We start from the raw sequence: 19813 nt of genomic DNA, 5'->3' as shown, positions 1-19813 counted from the left end.
TTAAAAGTAGTTAGTAACTAAGTCCTTTTCCCAGGTTCGCCTGGTGCACCAGTTGTGGCCCTATCTGGACAGGGAGTCTCTGCTCACAGTCACTCATGCCCTTATCACCTCGAGGTTCGACTACTGCAATGCTCTCTACATGGGGCTACCTCTGAAGAGTGTTCGGAAACTTCAAATCGTGCAGAATGTAGCCGCACGAGCAGTCATGAGTCTTCCCAGATACACCCATGTTTCTCCAACACTCCACGGACTGCATTGGTTGCCGGTTGGTTTCCGGACACAATTAAAAGTTTGGTGATCACCTATAAAGCCCTACCTGGCATCGGACCAGATTATTTATGGGACTACTTTCTGCCGCATGAATCCCAGTGACCAGTTAGGTCCCACAGAGTTGGCCTTCTCTGGGTCCTGTCGGACAACTAATGTCGGCTGGCGGGGCCTAGGGGAAGACCCTTCTCTGTGGCGGCCCCAGCCCTCTGGAATTAGCTCCCTCCAGAGATTTGCACCCTCCTCACCTTTCGCAAGAATCTTAAGACTCATTTATGTCACCAGGCATGGGGCAATTAGATCAAGCCCCCCCCCCCCCCCCCCCCCCCCCCCCCCCCCCCGTTTACTAAATGTGATGAGTGGTTGTGAATGAATTGGCTGACTGATTTTAATATATTGGGATTTTAGTTCGTAATTTTTTAATTAATTAGATTTGCTGTTGCATTGTTCATATTGTATCTTGTGAGCCTCCCCCAGTCTTCGGCGAAGGGCGGTATACAAATCTAATAAATAATAATAATAAAAATATTTATCCAATTCCAAAGATGATTTTTTTACTTTTTTTCTGCCTTGAACTTCTTCTCTATGAAGCTATCACCAAATATATGAACTACATATCAATTTTAAATTAAACAAAGAAGGACAGAGTGAATTGGAAACCCCCCCCCCCCCCACTGCTTTCAATCAATACATGCGCATTTCAGATTGCATTCACCATTCGGTTTGTTCTTGTATGCCTGTGAAACAGCTGGTATCTAAGGCTATTCTACAAAAACATGCCTTTACAAAACATGGGGAAAAAATATTGAAGAGTCAAACCAGGGGGGCAGATTTTAAGACTGTGTGGAATACAATAGGAGTCCTCCAACTAAATCCATGATATAAAAAAGTGCTGAAGACCTGTGTCCAAAATCTAATGAAAAAGATGTGTTGAAGTATGAATTCAACCCAGAAATATAGGAAGCTTCTTAAAACCCACCTCTGCCATCAGACATGGGGAACTGAGATATTCTTTCCCCCTAGACCTTTACAATTTATGCATGGTATGTTTGTATGTATGTTTGGTTTTATAATAAGGGTTTTTTAGTTGTTTTAGTATTGGATTGTTACATGCTGTTTTTTATCACTGTTGTTAGCCGCCCCGAGTCTACGGAGAGGGGCGGCATACAAATCCAATCCAATCCAATCCAATCCAATCCAATCCAATCCAATCCAATCCTAAAATAAAATAAAATAAAATAAAATAAAATAAAATAAAATAAAATAAAATAAAATAAAATAAAATAAAATAAAATAAAATAAAATAAAATAAAATAAAATAAAATAAAATAAAATAAAATAAAAAATAAACAAAACAAAACAAAAACCAAATTGTGCTTTTGTACAGCTCTCCATAATTCCACTCCTGGTTTCATTTCCAAGTCTTCATTAGAAAACATACAAAGAAATGTTTAAATTATTGCTATAGTTCAACAATAGAACTAGCAATCAGAATGCCTTTCATTCCTCTGGAAATCATCCCCTTAGCCAGGATGCAAATATAATAATATTAATATCAAGAAGTAGAACCTGAAACATCTTCTGCCGTTTCTTAGCTTACGTTTGCTCAGAATATTTAATATTTTAAAACTATTTCTATATGCATTTCAGTGTAACAGGAATGATTTAAGTTTTTACATTTCATCTATACTTCAATTATACAAGAAAAAAAAACCCTCTTATTTAATGGTATGTGTCTAACTGCACGAGAAAAAAACTACAACTGTTTTCTTGAAAGCAGAATAAAAAAATTGAGTCTGAAAAACATATTGGTATATATTATTGCTATTTTTAATCAAGTAAATAAAGGAGATAAAGAAAAGGAATACATTGGAAACTAAGAATCCCAGGAAAGAAGGAAGAAAAGACAGGTATATTTAGATTATGAAAGCCCCAAATATAAACTTATTACATCCTTCTTACCTATATTTGCAGCTGTATATATTAATTTTAGCCTCCATCACTTGTCCAAGACTTTCAGTCTTTATATTACTGACATACATTAGATCATGATCTGTGACATATTCAAAAATGATTATATAGCGGCCAACTTGGGAAACCTTCAGCTTGATCTGTAGATTCACCTAAAGAAGATTCAAATCATGTTTGGACCTTATCAGGATAATTGAAGGATGGCTACTTCATGCGCTAAATAACCACCTAGGTTTTTAAAGCAAAGGAGAGTAACATCGTAGAGACATACATAAACCTGTAAATGTTTTTTTGCTAGGAAAATAATACATATTTTCTTCTGCATTCTCCAGGGTTAATACTTTCCTTATACATTTAGCTTCCAACATAGTCCTTGGAGATATCTCATGACATTAGCTAGTCTCTTTATCCTACCTGGTGTTTTTATAAATTAGATTTTTAGTACAGTGCTGTAAAACAAAATTCTAACAGTTATCCTGCAATGCTGTATTCTACACACATACTCACCATGGAGGAAATGACTCTACAGTATTATTACACAATATATATCATCTGTGGTGTTTTCAATTACAGAGACTGTCAGGAGATACTGTAGGCGCTATGTAACCAATTTTTATTCGTATCTTACCTCCTGACCACTAATACGAGACATCACTGGATGTTTGACTGTTGGCTGCTCAAAAGTTGTTTCTTGATACTCTCCCCCATGCAAGAAAAATGTCACGTCTGTACCAAAAACACAGCGATATTTGTCCACTGGCAAGTGTTCATACTGCAAACAACTTGAAAATAAATTTTAAAAGTGTTTAACTGGACCATCGTTATAAATTTTACAGATTCGTAATAAAAGATCCATTACTGTCCCTGAGATACTAACTTATCTGTTGTGACATATCCTGTGCAAGGCTGTACAACTGGAAATTGCAAGATGGATGCTTCATAGTAGTCACTTGGTAAGAGGACTAGGTAATCCTAAAATGACAGAACAATAGTAGCATAAACATATTAATAGCCACTAATGTTTATATGAAAGTTTCAACAAATTTACCTAATAAACCAGATTTCTCCAGCCTGTGCATTCTGCAGAGATGTGCACTTCAATTTCCAGAATTCTCAAGAAAAGAGAAGTTAGCTGGGAAACGCAGTAAAAAGTCCACACCTCTGAGGATGCTCAGTTTAGATAAAGTTATAATATACATTTGCAAGCAAGGTTCAGGCTGTTAGATATTTGCCTGGGTGACCTACCCAGACAGGGTAAAAGTCAAAAGTTCAGATTTGTTTATTGCATGTTGATTGGTTGTCTTCTTTTGGCTCTTAAAATGTATCTTTGTAAAACTGCCTGTTGCTGGGCTAGATTGTATAAATAGGAAAACTGTCATTGTATAGGGCTCTCAATACTCCATTGCTTCTTGACTGAATTGACTTCCTTGTCCTGTTAGCGAAATAAACCTCGCTTGATTCAACCTTGCTTTGAGAGTTATTACATTGGCGAAGAGGAAACCGACCCTCCGTGTGCTATCATGGCTACTCCGTCGGTAGTCCAGCCACCTGAATTCTTCGACCCAGAAAGAATGACCTGGACAGCCTACATGGCGAAGTTTGAAATATTTTTGGAAGCGGACGGCATGAAAGATGCCGACAGCGGCCGCAAGTGTGCCCTTTTCCTCAATTACTGTGGCACACAGATTAAAGTTCGTTCAGGATTAAAAATATAATTCACACATCACATAACACAGTGTTTCCCAGCCTTGGCCACTTGAAGATATTTGGACTTCAACTCCCAGAATTCCCCAGCCAGCAAATGCTGGCTGGGGAATTCTGGAAGTTGAAGTCCAAATATCTTCAAGTTGCCAAGGTTGGGAAACACTGACATAATAGTTATCAATCTAAATGTAGTTCACCCATATTGAAACACATTTCTAAATAATCCTACGTATAATTGTGATTCAAAAGCACAATTCTATTGTCAACATATCCATCAGATTCCTACTGCCTTTACAGGGATTAATCTCAAATTTAAGTTAGATTCTTCTACTAGTGCTTGATGCACGAGCCTGCCTTATTCTTTACACCAGTGTGAAATTTATTTCCCTTTTATTTGTTTTGGAGTACTCTAGCAGAGAATTAGCTTCCGAAAATATAAATATTATTTTAATAGCTCTTCTTACCAGAAGGACGCCTTCTACCCTGATTTTAAACATCCAAGTTCCAGGTTCCAATAAAAATGAATCTGCAAAACCTTTTCCTGGAACAGTTACAAAAGCTGGTTCTTTACTGAGTGGGAAGAAGATGTCTTTGCTCTGGTCAGTCCCTGATTAAAAATAATCAAATTAATAATTTATTGAACATTATTTATCCAACAATGCCACTATAGTGGTACCTCTACCTAAAAAAGCCTCTACTTACAAACTTTTCTAGATTAAAACCGGATGTTCAAGATTTTTTTGCCTCTTCTCAAGAACCATTTTCCACTTACAAACCTGAACCTCCGAAACTGTAACCAGAAAAGGCAGGGAGAAGTCTCTGTGGGGCCTCTCTAGGAATCTCCTGAGAGGAAACAGGGCCGGAAAAGGCAGGGAGAAACCTCTGTGGGGCCTCTCTAGAAATTTCCTAGGAGGAAACAGGGCCAGAAAAGGCAGGAAGAAGCCTCCGTGGGCCCTCTCTAGGAATCTCCTGGGAGGAAACAGGACCTCCACCCTCCCTGTGGTTTCCCCAATTGCTGGATTGTAGGGCTTGTTTTCATAAACACTTGTTCAAAGGTAAGTAAAGTTTTTTTTATTAAAGGAAGAGCATGACACCTGAGTAGCTTGGGGGGCTTTATACTTTTTTTTAGTTTGACCTTGTTTATATCCAGAGTAATTAAAAAATTTGTTCTGGACTTGTGACTAAATAGCATATTTCTGCCACTATATATTTATATGTCAGTTCTGTAGCCATAAATAAGGGTAGACAGATCTCCCATAGCTTAGTAGAGATGCCTGCAAAATCTTGAACTGAGCCAGGGTGCCAGTTCTACCTATTACCTAAATTCATTGTGACTTTCAAATATCTTCAGTCAAAGAAGACTGATTTAAGTCACTCAGAACACACATATTTATGATTACACAAAACACTTAACCAGTTGCGGCTCTATTTGGACCGGGAGTCACTGCTCATAGTCACTCATGCCCTCATCACCTCGAGGTTCGACTCCTGTAATGCTGTCTACATGGGGCTACCTTTGAAGAGTGTTCGGAAACTTCAGATCGTGCAGAATGCAGCTGCGAGAGCAATCATGGGCTTTCCCAAAAATGCCCATGTAACACCAACACTCCGCAGTCTGCATTGGTTGCCGATCAGTTTCCGGTCACAATTCAAAGTGTTGGTTATGATCTATAAAGCCCTTCATGGCACCGGACCAGATTATCTCATGGACCGCCTTCTGCTGCATGAATCCCAGCGACCAGTTAGGTCCCACAAATTGGGCCTTCTCTGGGTCCCGTCAACTAAACAATGTCATTTGGCGGGGCCCAGGGGAAGAGCCTTCTCTGTGGTGGCCCCGGCCCTCTGGAACCAACTCCCCCCGGAGATTAGAATTGCCCCCACCCTCCTTGCCTTTCGTAAGCTCCTTAAAACCCACCTCTGCCATCAGGCATGGGGGGACTGAGATATTCTTTCCCCCTAGGCCTTTACAATTTATACATGGTATGTTTGTTTGTTTGTTTGTTTGTATGTATGTATGTTTAGTTTTACAATAAAGGTTTTTTAGTTGTTTTAGTATTGGATTTAAATGCTGTTTTTAATTACTGTTGTTAGCCGCCCCGAGTCTACGGAGAGGGGCGGCATACAAATCCAATAAATAAATAAATAATAACAGAATTATCCTATTTTCTGAGGTTAGATACTATATCGAACTATGTAAATAGGCAGGCACAGCATACTAAGTCAAATGCACCCAGACAGAGTCACAAAGGAACAATTACCACTAAGGAAATAGAGAGTGTTAAAAGCAAGCAACACATGGTCTTTAAGAAAATTGATTAAATATGTTGCACAAGCAGAGTCTACATGTGTGTGGTGATGGTGGGGAAATAATACAGTACAATGTTTATGCAGGGAAAAAAATGCATGGCTGATACCACAGCTACTAGAGGCCTGCCCAAAATGAAAGCTGGCAAGATCACGCACCGAGTAAGAGACCACCAAATGCACAGTACTCACTGGATTATCTAAACAAACCTTGTTAAATACACTCTGAATTGCACTGAATTTCATTGCATGCGATTCACCGAATTCGGTGTCTCTCCTGCTTACCTACCTTTTAGGGTCCGGGATTGATAAGCTGTTATGTGGCCAGTTACTATTGCAGTTCCAGGATTTATATACCGCAAGATAACATGCAATAAATAGGGTTTTGGTTTCTTCGTAGGCAAAGTTATCCTGACTTCATTCTGTAAAATGGAAGTTAATAAAACAAGAAAAAGATAGACAGCCATAAGGTGCCAAAAGGGTATAAGCCATGCAAGTAAAATATTCAATGTCTATCAGAGGGGGGGAAACCTCTCTCTCTCTCTCTCTCTCTCTCTCTCTACAAATAGATACAGACATGCAGCTGAATACTTAGAGAAAGAAGCCTTTTCTGAAGTAAGGAAGAGAGAAGACAGGCAAACCTAGCAAGAAATGTAATTCACTTACAAGTGTTATTAGGGTCAAAATGCTTTCTCTCAGCAATTGAGATCTTCCCTTTAGAGTGTTTTGAAACCAAGCTGACATAGTGCAGTGCTAGATGGAAGAGCTTAGTAGAAGTCACAGTGACAGGAACTACCACCTCTGGCTGGGGAAATAAGAAGCAGAGAAGAGGATAGCAAAGCAAATTACTTAATACTACCACCAAAAGACAGGCAACATCTAGTAACGTTAGAAAATGCAACACTATGGGTAGGCTTTAGGTCCAAAAAGAATAAAACACTTCCCAATAAAATTCAATCAAGTATATAAACTTATATATTTAAATATAATCCCTTGTTTGTCAATAGTCTGAGGCTCATCGCCAAGGCTACTTTCTTATATTCACTTTCCTTAAACTCCATTGAATTCAGGGTCTTCATTTCTGGTATGATTGCCAAGTGAATTATCTACGGTTGACCTATCCAGATTCCTAAGAGATCAGTAAGGGGCGAGTACAAGTGCACTAGAGTGCCTTCCGTCCCCTGTCCTATTGCTTTCCTATATCTCCTATACCTTTCTTCTATTCCTATATCTCTTCTTCTATTCTTTCATTGATATGTTCTATTCCTATAACTTCTCTTCTATTATTTCTTAGATATATTTTACTATGAGTATCTTCTCTATAACCTTCATCATGTATTTTACTATGTGTATATAGATATATACCCACTAAAACCCTCATTGTGTATTGGGCAAAATAAATAAATAAATAAATAAATAAATAATAAATAAATAAATAAATAAATAAAAAATGAAAATGTGGTTATATCCAATTACCTTTGATACTAATTGGTGAAATGTTGCATTCGAACAATTGAATATTATATACAGTACTTTGTATTATGGCTATTCTCTGGCCAATGTTATATTAGATATTTGGAAAATAGGATGTTTTTCCCTTTAATAAATTAATATTGTGTTGTGGCTCACTATCATTAACAATGCAAGAAATACAGCTGGAAAGCGTTCCATGCATTAGGCCTCTTCTTATAATTATTTGAGGACAATTATTTTCTTCAAAATCATTCTTTTTATTATGTTCATAGAAATGTAACGATTTAATTTCAGGTATATTTGTGAGGAAAAGAGAACATTTTTTCCTCATAAGTCTACATATAAATTAATCCTACTCTCACTGTTCTTATTTTCAAATACGATGTTGACCGGTACAGTGAAAGCAGATGGGCTGTAGCCTCAGGTCTCATAGATCAATGTAACACAAAATAACCAAGAATAATTCCCAGTGTTGTTAACAAATTGCTTTCAATTTAACCATACTGTATTCACAAATTGCATTTTAATTGGTGCTGGGCAAAAACGGATTCCTAATGCTAAATCCCAATGCTAAATAGATGCCACTAAGAGGAACTCACTAAGTTAACAAATCAAAACCTACAGGTAATTTAATTTCTGAATATATTTCACTATTTTGTCATTAGACTACCAATAAATGTTTTAAATGTTTTTTAAATTATTAGATTTGTTATAAATTGTTTTATTGTGTTGGGAGCCGCCCCGAGTCTACGAAGAGGGGCGGCATACAAATCAAATCAAATCAATCAATCAATCAATCAATCAATCAATCAATCAATAAATAAATAAATGAATAAATAAATAAATAATATATATATATAAATAAATAAATAAATAAATATTTTTTTCATACAAAAATTCAGGTTTTGTAACACACTACTACTCTTAGTGGGTTTAATTGTATTAATTTTCAGCACTGCTGCTGAAAAAAGGCCTGTCAAATGCTTCTATATGGATATAGGACAGTGGCCCCCAAACTTGGCAACTCCAGCTATGCTGGCTGGAGAATTCTGGGAGTTGAAGTCCACACATCTTAAAGTTGCCAGGTTTGCTGTAGGAGGACCACTACTGTAGAAGAACCATGTGATCCCAAGGCTTATATAAAGTCTAAGCACCAAACCGTTGTGAAAAATTGTTATAGGTATATATCAATCTGCCGTTCCAGGATGTTTTAGTTACTGTTAAGAAAATGAGATGGAATCATCACTTAGGTCTTTCTGCAAACAGTATATAATAAAGAGACCAAAGTTTATTGATGAATGCTATGTTTTCCATCTCCTTTTTCACCACCTAAAACAAGTTTTCCTAACCTTCTTCATTTCAAATATGTTAGATCACAAATATTATCTTTCCTGGCTTGACAGGTAACATGATCCAACAAATCTAGATAGGGAGAAGACAAAACTAAAGAATCTGTGAAAACATTTCCAGTGGGATTAAAGAGATGGTGCAGTCAGACCAGGATTAATTCACACAACAAATCTGGACCAAAGTTAAGTACATGCCTGTATTGAAGACATCTGCACATAACCTCTCCAACTGAAGTCAGGAAACTCTTGAGGATTATAACCAAACCGGACTCCTCTTCCATTAGGAGATGTTCCATCCTCAATTTCAATCTTCATGTGATGTAAATCAGGTAGGTAATAATTCTTTTCAGGCCTTTCATAAATGAGATAATAACAATGTCTTGCCATCTTTTAAACATTAATTTGCTATATATTAACGTAAGACTCTATGCAGTGGTTCTCAACCTGGGGGTTGGGACCACTTTGGGGGTCAAATGACCATTTTACAGGGGGTGAAAAGACAAATTTCCCATAGTGTTAGGAACTAAAGCTTCTATTCTGGCGCCTTGGTACATATTTTTTACATCTGACCAATCAGGCACTTACAGTAGGGGTGTCTCTCTGACCTTCCTACCAATCAGCTTAAAGCTCTGTTGGGAGAATTGGCACTAGACTTATGGTTGGGGGTCATCACAACATGAGGAACTGTGTTAGGGGGTCACAACATTAGAAAGGTTGAGAATCACTGCGACTAGATCAAATATTTATATAGGATACTGTTTTTTTTCACAAGCCATTGGAAAATTTGCATTTAAGTCATAATTTTCCTCCTGCTCATTCCATGTTTTCCCCAAAATAAGACCCTGTCTTATAATTTTTGAACCCCAAAATAAGCGCTTGGACTTGTTTTTGGGGAGGTATTATTTTGGGGTGTTTGGAGCAAGATGGGGCCATCTTACTTGATTTCCAGCTCTGTCTTCCTAACTCTAACCAGAGGAAATGGCGGGGATTGGCTGCACATGCATTTAAATATTTACAGGGAGGGCTTATTTTGGGGATGAGGGCTTATTTTCAGGGGGTGACTTATTTTGGGGGGGAAACACGGTATGATCCCTAGCAAAGTAAAAATGTTGGTAGCCCTTCACTTACTTTCCCTATACACAAAGCTTTAAGTTACTTAACATTGACAATATTTTATCATTTACTCAAGTACCATATTTTCTGCTTTGTGTTTAAAAAATTAACTTCAAAGAATTAGAGGCAGAAGAATTCAGAAACGTAGAGAGCAAAGGTCTGGAAGAAGATATTAAGGAGATGAATGGATTAAATAATTGAGTGATGTAATTGGCACGTCATGGGACTAGTGAAGAAGAAGGGTAGAGTTTCAACGTTGCCAAACAAAAAGATGTTGATTTTTTATGCCGCTCTCCAAGTAAGCCAAGTATTCTGTATGATTAACTATCCGTCTGCTGTTTTTTAGTGATCATGCTTTTATGAAATAAATCTTGTCTAGCAGAGCAGAAGGAATGTAAGGAATGCAATTAAGAGAGATAACGGAGCCAGGAGAGATACGCCAGTATGAAATGTGTGTGTAGCCGGAAGAGAAAAGAATAAAATGGAATTTCTTTGTTTATGAAATAATGTGTTTGATAAAAGTTATGTGTACTTGCTGAATTTCTACCAGAAACCAGAACAATAGCTGGCTTGGGATTTTCCTGCTTTGCATAACTGAAGAGGGATGCCACAAAACAAGTCTTTCCATTCTACTTACTCCATACAAGTTTTCCCAGTTATATGCCTTCTGCACTGGCAGTCACCTGTCACATCATTGCAGACATGACTTACAGACCCTCCCACATCACATTTGCATCCTGCCAATGAAAAATTGAATCAAATCAACTTTTGGTCAGAGAACAAACATAATACACTACTAGAAGTACAGTCAGTTTCTACAGAAAGAAAGATGAACAAGGTGTTTTTAATCACACAATGAGAAGGAACATTGATGACCATCTCATTTATAAAGTCTGGATCATACAGTTTTTTCTATGCTTTCATGAGGTCACTACTGAAGAAGACACTATTATCCTCTAAATGATTCTCCTACTAAAGTCTAAAATATTTTGCAAAACATTGAATACTTATTATATTGGCCTTCTGTTTTAAAATATATCTTATTTAAGCAAAATATTTATAAAAAGCTATCATTGTAAAGGAGTTTGATTGTATTATACTACAGCCAATCTATGAATGGGAGCTTTGTGTGATGCTTGTTCTGTCTTGTTCTAGCCTCTCTTGAAATACCTATTCACTATCCTAACTAAAGTTGATGAAGGTGGATTAACCTCCTAGATTTTACTTAGAAGGCTCCACATGATATACAGTGGTACCTCGTGATACGAACCCCTTGTGATACGAACCCGGGGTTTGGAAATTTTTTGCCTCTTCTTATGAACTTTTTTCGGCTTACGAATCCACCACAGATCGCAAAATGGCGCTCTGCTGGGCGCCGCCACCCGGCTATCACCTTTTAAAACAGCCGGGGGGCTTCTCGGCGTTCTCCCGAACCTGAACCCGGAAGTTCGGGTTCTGGTTCCGGAGGCTGCCGAGAAGCATCCGGCTGTTTCAGAAGGTTATAGCCGGGCAGCGCCGCTCGGCGGAGCGCTGTTTTTGCGATCGGCGGCAGCGTTTTTGGCCAATCTGGAGGCTGGAAAGGAGGTGGGGAATCCCAATAGGGAATTCCATGGGCGGAGCTTTGACGTCATGAAGACGTCCAACTGAACTTCCGGGTTTGGTGTTCAGGAGAACGCCAAGAAGCCCCCCGGCTGTTTCAGAAGGTGACAGCCGGGCGGCGGTGCTTCTCGGCGGCCTCCTGAACCCGAACCCAAAAAGTTCGGGTTCGGGTTCGGGAGAACGCCGAGAAGCCCCCCGGCTGTTTTAAAAGGTGACAGCTGGGCGGCGGTGCCCAGCGGAGCGCCATTTTTTTCTTTTTTCACGCATTAATCGCTTTTACATTGTTTCCTATGGGAAACAATGTTTCGTCTTACGAACTTTTCACCTTATGAAACTACTTCCGGAACCAATTAAGTTCATAAGACGAGGTATTACTGTACTTACAAAATACATTTGAAAATGTTTGTGAACAAAGCTTTTATATAGCAATAATACATAAATAACCTTTTCAGAAATCAAAGTTTTGCTTTTAAAAAGCCATACTGTACCTTGACATCCAAAATAATTTTTTGTTTCCAAGCCATAATAACCAGCTTCACAAGTATCACAAGGACCTCCACAAACATTGGGTTTGCAGTAACATTCACCACCCAACTATAAGGGGAAAGTTGAAAGGAAAGAAAACAAGAAGAGTTTCAATCTGTCCACTGATATCAACAGATCAAAGCTTTGGATATGATGTGGTAAATGGACATATAGACACAAAGAGAATGTTTTATTGGATTGCTTCCTTAGAAATGTACATGATTGATGTTCTCTTACAATTCAGAAAAAAGATTCCAGAACAGACTGAAGACCAGTTAGGTCCCACAGAGTGGGTCTTCTCCGGGTCCCGTCAACTAAACAATGCCGCTTGGCGGGACCCAGGGGAAGAGCCTTCTCTGTGGCGGCCCCAGCCCTCTGGAACCAACTCCCCCCAGAGATTAGAATTGCCCCCACCCTCCTTGCCTTTCGTAAGCTACTTAAAACCCACCTCTGCCGCCAGGCATGGGGGAATTGAGATACTCTTTCCCCCTAGGCCTTTACAATTTTATGCATGGTATGTCTGTATGTATGTTTGGTTTTTATATTAATGGGTTTTTAATCGTTTTTATTATTGGATTAGTATTGTACACTGTCTTATTATTGCTGTTAGCCGCCCCGAGTGTCTGCAGAGGGGCGGCATACAAATCCAATAAATGAATGAATGAATGAATGAATGAATGAATGAATGAATGAATGAATAAATAAATAAATAAATAAATAATCTCATGAATTTCTATTAATTTACAGATTACTAGAGTTGGAAGGGACTTTGTAGATCATCTAGTCCAACCCTCTGCTCAAGCAGGAGTCTCTACTCCACCCCAGACAGATGGCAGTCCAATCTCCTCTTGAAGGTCTCAAGTGTTGGAGCTCTCACAACCTCCATTGGCAAGCTGTACCATTGGTTGATCGCTCTCACTGTCAGAAAGTTTCTCCTTATTTCAAAGTTGAATCTCTCTTTGGTCAGTTTCCACCCATTATTCCTTGTCTGGCCTTCTGGTGCCTTGGAAAACAGTCTGACCCCCTCCATTTCAAGTATTAGAACACTGTCCTCTGGTCCTTCTCTTTGCTAGACTGTCCATGTCCAGTTCTTGCAATCGCTTTTCATATGTTTGTTTATTTGTTTATTAGATTTCTATGCCACCCTTCTACTGTGACTCAGGGTGGCTCACAACAAGTTTCCAGTCCCCTAACTATCCTGATTCCTCTCCTCTGCCCTTTCTCTAGTGTTTCAATGTATTTTTTGTAGTGTGGTGACCAAAAATGAATGCAGTACTCTAGGTGGAAATTCTAACTAAGACTTACAACTAATTAATAACTAAGTCTAACTAACTTGCAATTGCAGCCACTCTATAAGGTTAAATATACTGGAAGTTGTCCTGGGAACATCAAAATATCTGCTATTAAATTCTATTAAGTGAATTTCTTCACAAATTCCAGGAGTCCCAATCTGAGAGTCCTCCATTAGTGATCCTTCCTAATGAGTTATGGCAGAAGATTTTTCTCATTATTGATAAGAACGAGAGACTATTTATGGGGTGCTGAACCTAACCAATAATCTACAACTTGTAATGTAGTTATTTATATATTTTTAACACTGAAGTTGTTTTTAGTATTCTCCAGAACACTTACAGTATGATAAAGAAATTAAAAAGCAATGGCAAAGAACAAAGCTGTATCACTAACTCTACAATTGTTTGCTTTCTATGGATAGACTGTTAAAAGATGTTACAGAAGAGAGACAAGTTTTTAACTGAGACTGAATTGAAAATCTATTTTCAAATGATAGACTACAAGAATGACATGAAAAACAATATTACACTGAACATGCAAAAGAAATACTCTGCTGATGTGTTAAAAAGGATATGCAAATAATAAACCAATACTGGATACTTTTCATACTTTGGTTTTTACAAAAGAGACTTGTTAAAGTTTTGAAGAATTTTATGAGAAGGGACAAAGAAAAAATGGAAAGAAATCAAATTCCAATTCATCATTTGAAGAATGTAGATAAACTGTTAGTAAATTAAATACTTTTACCTGCTGACATTCTTTAATACCACTTAGTACTCCAGCTACTTCACACTGGCAGTCTGCAAAAGGAAACAAAGTTATCTGAATCCATGGTAATGAGACATTGACTATAATACTGGGGTTTCCTAATCAAGTGGCAAATCCTGGACATCTGAGTTCTGGTGGTTTTATGTAGCTGACAGATTTGAGTTTCTCCATAATACCAAAAAAAAAAAAAGACAAACAATGATGCACCAGTACAAGGTATACAAATTTTCAAGTTCTCCAAACCCCCTTAAAATAATAGAGAGAAAGAAGCAAGAGTCTCAAAAGTTTAGACCAGAATAAAAGTTTTGAATTAAATTAAAATAGCATTTCGTATTTCAATAATACGGAGAGGGGTGGCATACAAATCCAATAAATTATTATTATTATTATTATTATTATTATTATTATTATTATTATTATTAAACTTCAAGATGGTGGCAGTGGAGAAACATAGAAACATAGAAAACTGACAGCAGAAAAAGACCTCATGGTCCATCTAGTCTGCCCTTATACTATTTCCTGTATTTTATCTTACAATGGATATATGTTTATCCCAGGCATGTTTAAATTCAGTTACTGTGGATTTACCAACCACGTCTGCTGGAAGTTTGTTCCAAGGATCTACTACTCTTTCAGTAAAATAATATTTTCTCATGTTGCCTTTGATCATTCCCCCAACTAACTTCAAATTGTGTCCCCTTGTTCTTGTGTTCACATTCCTATTAAAAACACTTCCCTCCTGGACCTTATTTAGCCCTTTAATATATTTAAATGTTTCAATCATGTCCCCCCCTTTCCTTCTGTCCTCCAGACTATACAGATTGAGTTCATTAAGTCTTTCCTGATACGTTTTATGCTTAAGACCTTCCACCATTCTCGTAGCCCGTCTTTGGACCCGTTCAATTTTGTCAATATCTTTTTGTAGGTGAGGTCTCCAGAACTGAACACAGTATTCCAAATGTGGTCTCACCAGCGCTCTATATAAGGGGATCACAATCTCCCTCTTCCTGCTTGTTATACCTCTAGCTATGCAGCCAAGCATCCTATTTGCTTTTCCTACCGCCTGACCACACTGCTCACCCATCACTACCCCTAAATCCTTCTCTTCTGAAGTTTTTGCTAACACAGAAGTACAAGATACCTTACAATTTCCATATTTACTGGTATTATGAGAGATGACAACAATTGAATCATAAACTTTCTCTAAATATCAACTTTTTTCTCTAATGAATCTGCTGCAAACATTGTTTTCTTTTTCCTAATCAAACTTCTTTGTCCAGCGTTGACCATCACATTAATTAATAATGTCAGTTCAGTACTAATTTCTATTTTGATTGATTTAAGCACATTGCTATATGGATGATGTAGGAGGAGGAATACACTACACATCCATTTACAACATATTATATACAAAGCAAAGTATGCATTTTGCAAAATACATTAGAAAGTGTTTTGCAACATAAACAAAAAGCAAAGATCTCCATGAATGTCTCTAATTTTACACACTGAAAGGCCTTACAGACATGCCTATCTTTCAGTAGCATGGAACCATTCCATGCTACTCTATTCTGTTCAAAATAGATTTGGAAAATCTCAAACAGTCTGAAAATAATAGGAGGAAAATATAGTTACTTTTCATTACATGCACAGTTACCTATACATCCATAAGGATTAGCACTGGCCAGGTTCCAGTAAAGTGGTTTACAGATGCTACAAGTTGGGCCTTCTACATTTTGTAGACACTGACAATAGCCCTAACAATTAAGAGAAAATACATTTATTAATAAAGAAAAGTAAGTATTATACAGGATAATGATGTAGAAAAATGAGATAGGGAACAATTTTACAAATGTAGAATTGATTTAACGAAAAAGCTGTCAATTATATCTACATGTGAGCCTTAGTCCATAACTATTACACTACACTGACTGTAATATTTGCTGGACGCAAAATGAGAGCTGAGGACTTTACATCAAAAAGTGGGAAATTTTACTACAGAGACAATCTTAGAAATTATTTTTTAACTACCTTATTTAATATAGAACTCTTCCAACAAGGACAAGTTTTCCAAATGGCACCAGAAATATTAGTGTGTGCCATAGAGTGTTACACGAGTCCTTGTCCTCTTAATCTTTTCACGTTTTACATAGAAAATAAACAAGATTGCAATAACAGCTCAGTATTTTTGTTTTATGGAGAAAAGAAAGTAGAGTAAAAAGAAGCATTCACAGCTAATAAAACTGTCACCCATGGCATCCATTCGGTGAATGGGCAAATATCCCACACAGCTGTTTTGCCAAAGAATCCAGAATATATGTGATTGTTAGCTCAACAAAATTTTGGACATTTCTGAATTAGCCTGTTTAAATATTTCTGGTGAAAATGCTTTCTATTATTCCAACAGAATTTTTCATTTCCCACTATCAAGCAGCCCTTATGGTATAAGTCAGTGATGGCGAACATTTTTTGGTTCACGTTCCAATAGGATGTGTGAGCATGCGCTCCCCCTACACTGCCCCTGGCCATGTGCACAATTCCCCCCATCCCTGCACATGTGCACAGGCCTCACTGAAGCACAGGATGGTGAAAAAACAGCCAAATGCCCACATCCCACCATCACTCCACGGACTGCATTGGCTACCGATCAGTTTCCAGGCACAATTCAAAGTGTTGGTTATGACTATAAAGCCCTACATGGCACAGGACCAGATTATCTCCGAGACCGCCTTCTGCCGCACGAATCCCAGCGACCGGTGAGGTCCCACAGAGTTGGCCTACTTAGGGTCCTGTCGACCAAACAATGTCAGTTGGTGGGACAGAGGGGTAGAGCCTTCTCTGTCCTGCCAACCAACATTGTTTGGTCGACGGGACCCTAAGTAGGCCAACTCTGTGGGACCTCACCGGTCGCTGGGATTAGAGGGGTAGAGCCTTCTCTGTGGGAGCCCCAGCCCTCTGGAATCAACTCCCCCCAGAGATTCACACTGCCCCATCCCTCCTTGCCTTCCGAAAGAGCTTAAAAACTCATCTTTTCCACCAGGTTTGGGACTTTTAGATTTTCCCCTGACCACTGAATGCCTTAGTATGTCTGCTGAGTGTTTGGTTAATAAGTTAATTGTTTGGTTAATCTTTTCTTTTAATTGTTTTTAAATTGTAGTATTAATTGGATTACATTATTGTTCTGTTTTTATATATGCTGTGAGCCGCCCCAAGTCCTCGGAGAGGGGCGGCATCCAAATCCAATTAAATAAATAAATTAAATTAAATAAATAATGGGCGAAAAATGGACTTCTGGTCTGCCCGTTGTGCTGTTTTTTGCACTCCGGCATTTCAGAAAGCTTCCCTAAAGGCTCAGGAGTGAAAAAATCAGCACAACGGGCAAACAGGAAGTCCTTTTTTCTGAACTTCCGGTTTGCCTTTTGGGTGGTTTTTTGCACTCCGGAGCTTTAGAGAACCTTCCCTGAAGCCTCTGGAGGGCGAAACGGCCTTCCCCAAGGCACCACAGAGAAATTTCCTTCCATTCTCTGAACTTTTGGTTTGCCCGTTGGGCTGCTTTTCACACACCAGGGCTTCAGGAAGCTTCCCTAAAGGTGCAAAAAACAGCACAACAGGCAAACCAGAAGTTCTTTTTTCTGAACTTCTGGTTTGCCTTTTGGGTGTTTTTTTGCACTCCAAAACGTCCCTGAAGCGTCTGGAGGGCAAAACGGCCTTCCTCAAGGCTGAAAATCAGCTGGATATTGCACACATATTTGTGCTGGATCTGACATAGGGCAACACCTTGCGTGCCCTCTGATATGGCTCTACATGCCACCTGTGGCACACGTGCCATAGGTTCGCCATCACACGGATATAGGTCATGGATGTCAAACTCAATCGTGTCATGTGACATACTATGACTTATTGCAATATTTCTTGTCTTTACGGAACTTCTGCCAGTCATGCATCCGGTCCATGGATTGCCAGTTTTACAGCCCTAGTATAGGTAGTTCTTGACTTACAACCACCAAAGTTACAAAGGCACTGAAAAAAGTGGGTAATAATTGGTCTTCACAATTACAAATGTTGCAGCATCCCCATGATCAAACCTGTGTGACACCATATATTTATGATGGTTGCAGCGTCCCAGGATCATGTGATCTCCATTTGTGACTTTTTTCAGCAGGCTTCCAACATGCAAAGTCAATGGGCGAGCCAGATTTGCTTAAAACCATGATTCATTTAACAAGTGAAGTGATTCACTTTACAAACCATGGCAAAAAAAGTTGTAAAATTGGGTGTGGCTCACTTAACAATTGCCTTCTTGGAGGTGGAAATTCTACTCCCAATTGTAACCATAGGTCAAGGACTACCTGTAACACCTTTTTACCCCCTAATCTTGAAATTAAATAAATATACTTATAATTCTCTTCCACTGGATCTGCTAATTTAGTTACTTGAGTTGTTCTAGACACCTGTAGATGATTTATATTCTCTTTCACACATTAAACTTACCCACTTTTCTGACTTATCCAACTCTTTTGTCTATATATTCAGTATTACCTTAGTGTTTTTAACTGCTGTCCCTTCATGCTATTTATGTAATACCATACTAATTATATAATACTTACAGAAAAAGAATCTCTGGTTCCAGCAGGATCACATTCATCGATGACCCCTTTTTAATAATTTTAAAAAATGTCGTATTATTCTCAAAACTTTACTTTTATCAATTTATACAAGAAGTTCAAGTTCAAAGAATTTCACCTTGTTCAACAATGACTCACTGTGTATCCCCACAGCAGATTTCTTTCAGAATATTAAATAATAATTTATAATCTGAAAAGCATTTCTCTGTGCTGAGTCAGGGCTGGTCAAAAAGCCCATTCAATTCAAGATGCCAAGCATTTTATCAAAAGCAATCCACTTCTTAGGAAGGTATGTTGGGAGCAGAGCTGATCAAAATTTTTCTGATCTCGGACAATTCCGTATCAGCTGCTGACTGTACAATGTTTCTATAAATAAGACTGTCCTTGTAATTCTTACCTTGGCAATGAGGAAAAGTACTACTTGTTGAGATACATCTGTCACACTGCCGACCTATGAAACCAGGTCGACAATCACATTGGCCTGAGGTCGGATGACATGTTTCTTGGTAGGAGCCATACATTGAACACTGACAAGCTGCAAAAAGATGCTAATTTTAGAAAGAATGAAGGTGATACGCTATCTCCAAATTTTAAGTTCTCATCTTTTGATTTACAAATTCCATCTTTCCCAGTTGTTGGCATTTCTCTCTAAAAATTACATAATTCTAATCTCCCATCATTTGAAGGTCAGAACTGGGAAATCATTACTTTAAACCATTTTCCAGTAGGATTTTATACATGCTTTACAACTGCTCAAGCAAACTATGATTTCTTCTTTGTGGAATAATGCATTCCACATTTCTCTTTTGGAAACAGGTGTGTAAA

General features: G+C 38.2%; 1 protein-coding gene across 1 annotated transcript in view; it reads right to left on the bottom strand.

Moving 5' to 3' along the window:
* The window catches only part of LAMA3 (laminin subunit alpha 3), a 173899-nt gene that overhangs the window by 116815 nt on the left and 37271 nt on the right, over positions 1 to 19813 (bottom strand). Inside the window, exons 13-24 of the mRNA XM_070747653.1 lie at positions 19386 to 19523; positions 18971 to 19017; positions 16021 to 16120; positions 14346 to 14398; positions 12269 to 12374; positions 10819 to 10918; positions 9264 to 9420; positions 6536 to 6668; positions 4407 to 4549; positions 3116 to 3210; positions 2867 to 3020; positions 2230 to 2390 (exon numbers count right to left, since the gene is read on the bottom strand). Of these exons, the coding sequence (XP_070603754.1) occupies positions 2230 to 2390; positions 2867 to 3020; positions 3116 to 3210; positions 4407 to 4549; positions 6536 to 6668; positions 9264 to 9420; positions 10819 to 10918; positions 12269 to 12374; positions 14346 to 14398; positions 16021 to 16120; positions 18971 to 19017; positions 19386 to 19523 (1387 nt within the window). The remainder of the gene's footprint in view (positions 1 to 2229; positions 2391 to 2866; positions 3021 to 3115; positions 3211 to 4406; positions 4550 to 6535; positions 6669 to 9263; positions 9421 to 10818; positions 10919 to 12268; positions 12375 to 14345; positions 14399 to 16020; positions 16121 to 18970; positions 19018 to 19385; positions 19524 to 19813) is intronic.

Source organism: Erythrolamprus reginae, chromosome 3 (assembly GCF_031021105.1).
Source record: "Erythrolamprus reginae isolate rEryReg1 chromosome 3, rEryReg1.hap1, whole genome shotgun sequence".
NCBI lineage: Eukaryota > Metazoa > Chordata > Lepidosauria > Squamata > Dipsadidae > Erythrolamprus > Erythrolamprus reginae.
The sequence above is the reverse complement of the archived record's forward strand: the minus strand, read 5'-3'. Positions and strand labels throughout refer to the sequence as shown.